At 35.6% G+C, this 2,057-nt stretch overlaps 1 protein-coding gene across 1 annotated transcript in view; it reads left to right on the forward strand.

The window, feature by feature from the left end:
* Positions 1-1,311, forward strand: part of LOTGIDRAFT_175835 (hypothetical protein) — a gene marked incomplete at both ends in the record, with an annotated part of 1,692 nt that extends 381 nt beyond the window's left edge. Inside the window, one exon of the mRNA XM_009060850.1 lies at positions 809-1,311. Within this exon, the coding sequence (XP_009059098.1) occupies positions 809-1,311 (503 nt within the window). The remainder of the gene's footprint in view (positions 1-808) is intronic.
* Between the last annotated feature and the right edge of the window lie 746 nt (positions 1,312-2,057).

The following is a 2,057-nucleotide window of genomic DNA, read 5'->3' on the forward strand; positions in this document are numbered from 1 at the left end:
CCTAGACAGAGTGATCACAATTCAAAGGTCTTAGACAGAACTATTACATGTCCCTGGCCCTAGACAGAGCGATCACAAGTCCCTGGTCTTGAACAGAACAATAACAAGTCTTTGACCTTAAACAGAGCGATAACAAGTACCTGAGACAAGGCAGGTACATGGCCATGACTGCTCTTATTTGGATGAATGATAACTGTTAACGCTACACAGTGTACAATGAATAACAATATTAAGGCCAGTGGCATCAATCTAGGCTACAGTAGGGAAGTAACTCTCTTCCGATTTTATGATTTCGAGGTGTCTTTAATCTTTATAGCCAGTATAAATTTGCCACTGCGGTTCCTAGTATAATTCAAGCGTAAAGTTTCGTTATTCCAAACGAAGAGAGACCAAAAAATACTTCGAAATCTGGATAGCGTCAAGGTATTGTTCCTATGACGTCATATCGATTGTCATCACTGATTGTTCTGAAGTTCTACAGAAACGGCAGAATTTTCACTTTCCCTCACAATTTTGACAACATTATCAAATAATCCTGATAATTTTCAAGAATTTTGTGAATTAAGGTGAGTTTTTAACATTTCTTTATTGTGTTCCTGTTATTTTAGAAATTTCGTCCAAGGTTTTGATGTTTTTGTAACACTTCGAACGGTTTTGAAAATCTTATGTCCTTGGTGTTTTAGAAACTTTTGTTAACTTTATATCTTGAAATAATCATTTTGAAAATTACCATATCTTATTCTACACAAGTCAATTTCAAATTTAAGAAACATTTTACTGAAATCTTCGATTGTTTCTTTTCTTTCAGTAGTCATGTTTACGATAATTTCCAAAATTCCACCTGAATCAGAAGTTCCTGAAGTAGGAATGTTTAGACGAAGTCCAGCTGAAATGATGAGAGATTTTGCAAGACAAAATCTACATTTGGACGCGTCCAGAAATGATGAACCAAGCTCTGGAGATCCAGCAACACGACATGTGAATGTTATACGTAGTGAAAAGTCACCCGTTTTGACTAATGGTTCATTACGTCTACTGCAGTCTACGAAAACGGAAACAGAAACGTCTGAGAATGTTCCAGTCGGATCTGATGACGACCTGGTGAAGAAATTAAGACAAAAGAATCTATATTTAGATTTATCGCAGTATGTAATACCGAAAAAACCTGCTGTGGATTTCTCCAAATACGTCATCAACAGACCTGAGGTTCACAGTGATTCCACTGACATTAAAGATGAATCCAAAGACGTTATGAAAGTCCCGGATGTCCATTTAGATAACACAGAAGGGAATGGAAACATAAAACGTTAGTATACTCTGAAATATTTATTAAGTTTCCATCTGACACGGCTAGTGGACAAGACTATCCCCGAGGTCATTCTTCAATATATTCTTGAGTCCAGATCCAAAAACTGAGTCCAAGTCCGATAACTGAATGCGAGAGCCTTTGTCTATAATAAATACTGTGATGGTATCACCAGCAAGGAAGGACATGCCCACATTTACGGAACATCTGATGCTATTCTGGGTTAGCCATCTCAACATCCCAAAAGGAGAGTCAAAAGTCTTTATTTTTCAAAAATCTCCACCTAATATCTCTTTGAGTAATTTGTTTCAGAATATGAAATATTTTATCATTTCAGAAAAGAAACCATCAAGATTTCAAAGATTAAGACGAAGTTTACAAGATTTAAAGAAAAGAGTAACTCGACCTTTTACACTTTTAACAGGCTGTTTCAACTCTAAACAAAACAGAGAATAAAATGGAATTATAACTTGACGGAATACTGTTTATATTTTGAGATGGAATATTTATATTTTTATATAACCTATTGGGCATTTTTATTTTGGATAAATGTATGTTTTTTTTAATTTGCATTCCTCTTTCTTTAACACCTTTGAAGTTGACGCTTTTTTTGTCATAACAAGGAAAATTCTTTGACCTTAAACTGACAGAGCACAATACCCCGGCCTTACGCAGAACGATACCAAATCCCTGGTCTTATACAGAGCGAAAACAAGTCCCTGATTTTAGACAGAACGATAACAAGTCCCTG

This window comes from Lottia gigantea (assembly GCF_000327385.1).
Source record: "Lottia gigantea unplaced genomic scaffold LOTGIsca_449, whole genome shotgun sequence".
Lineage (NCBI taxonomy): Eukaryota > Metazoa > Mollusca > Gastropoda > Lottiidae > Lottia > Lottia gigantea.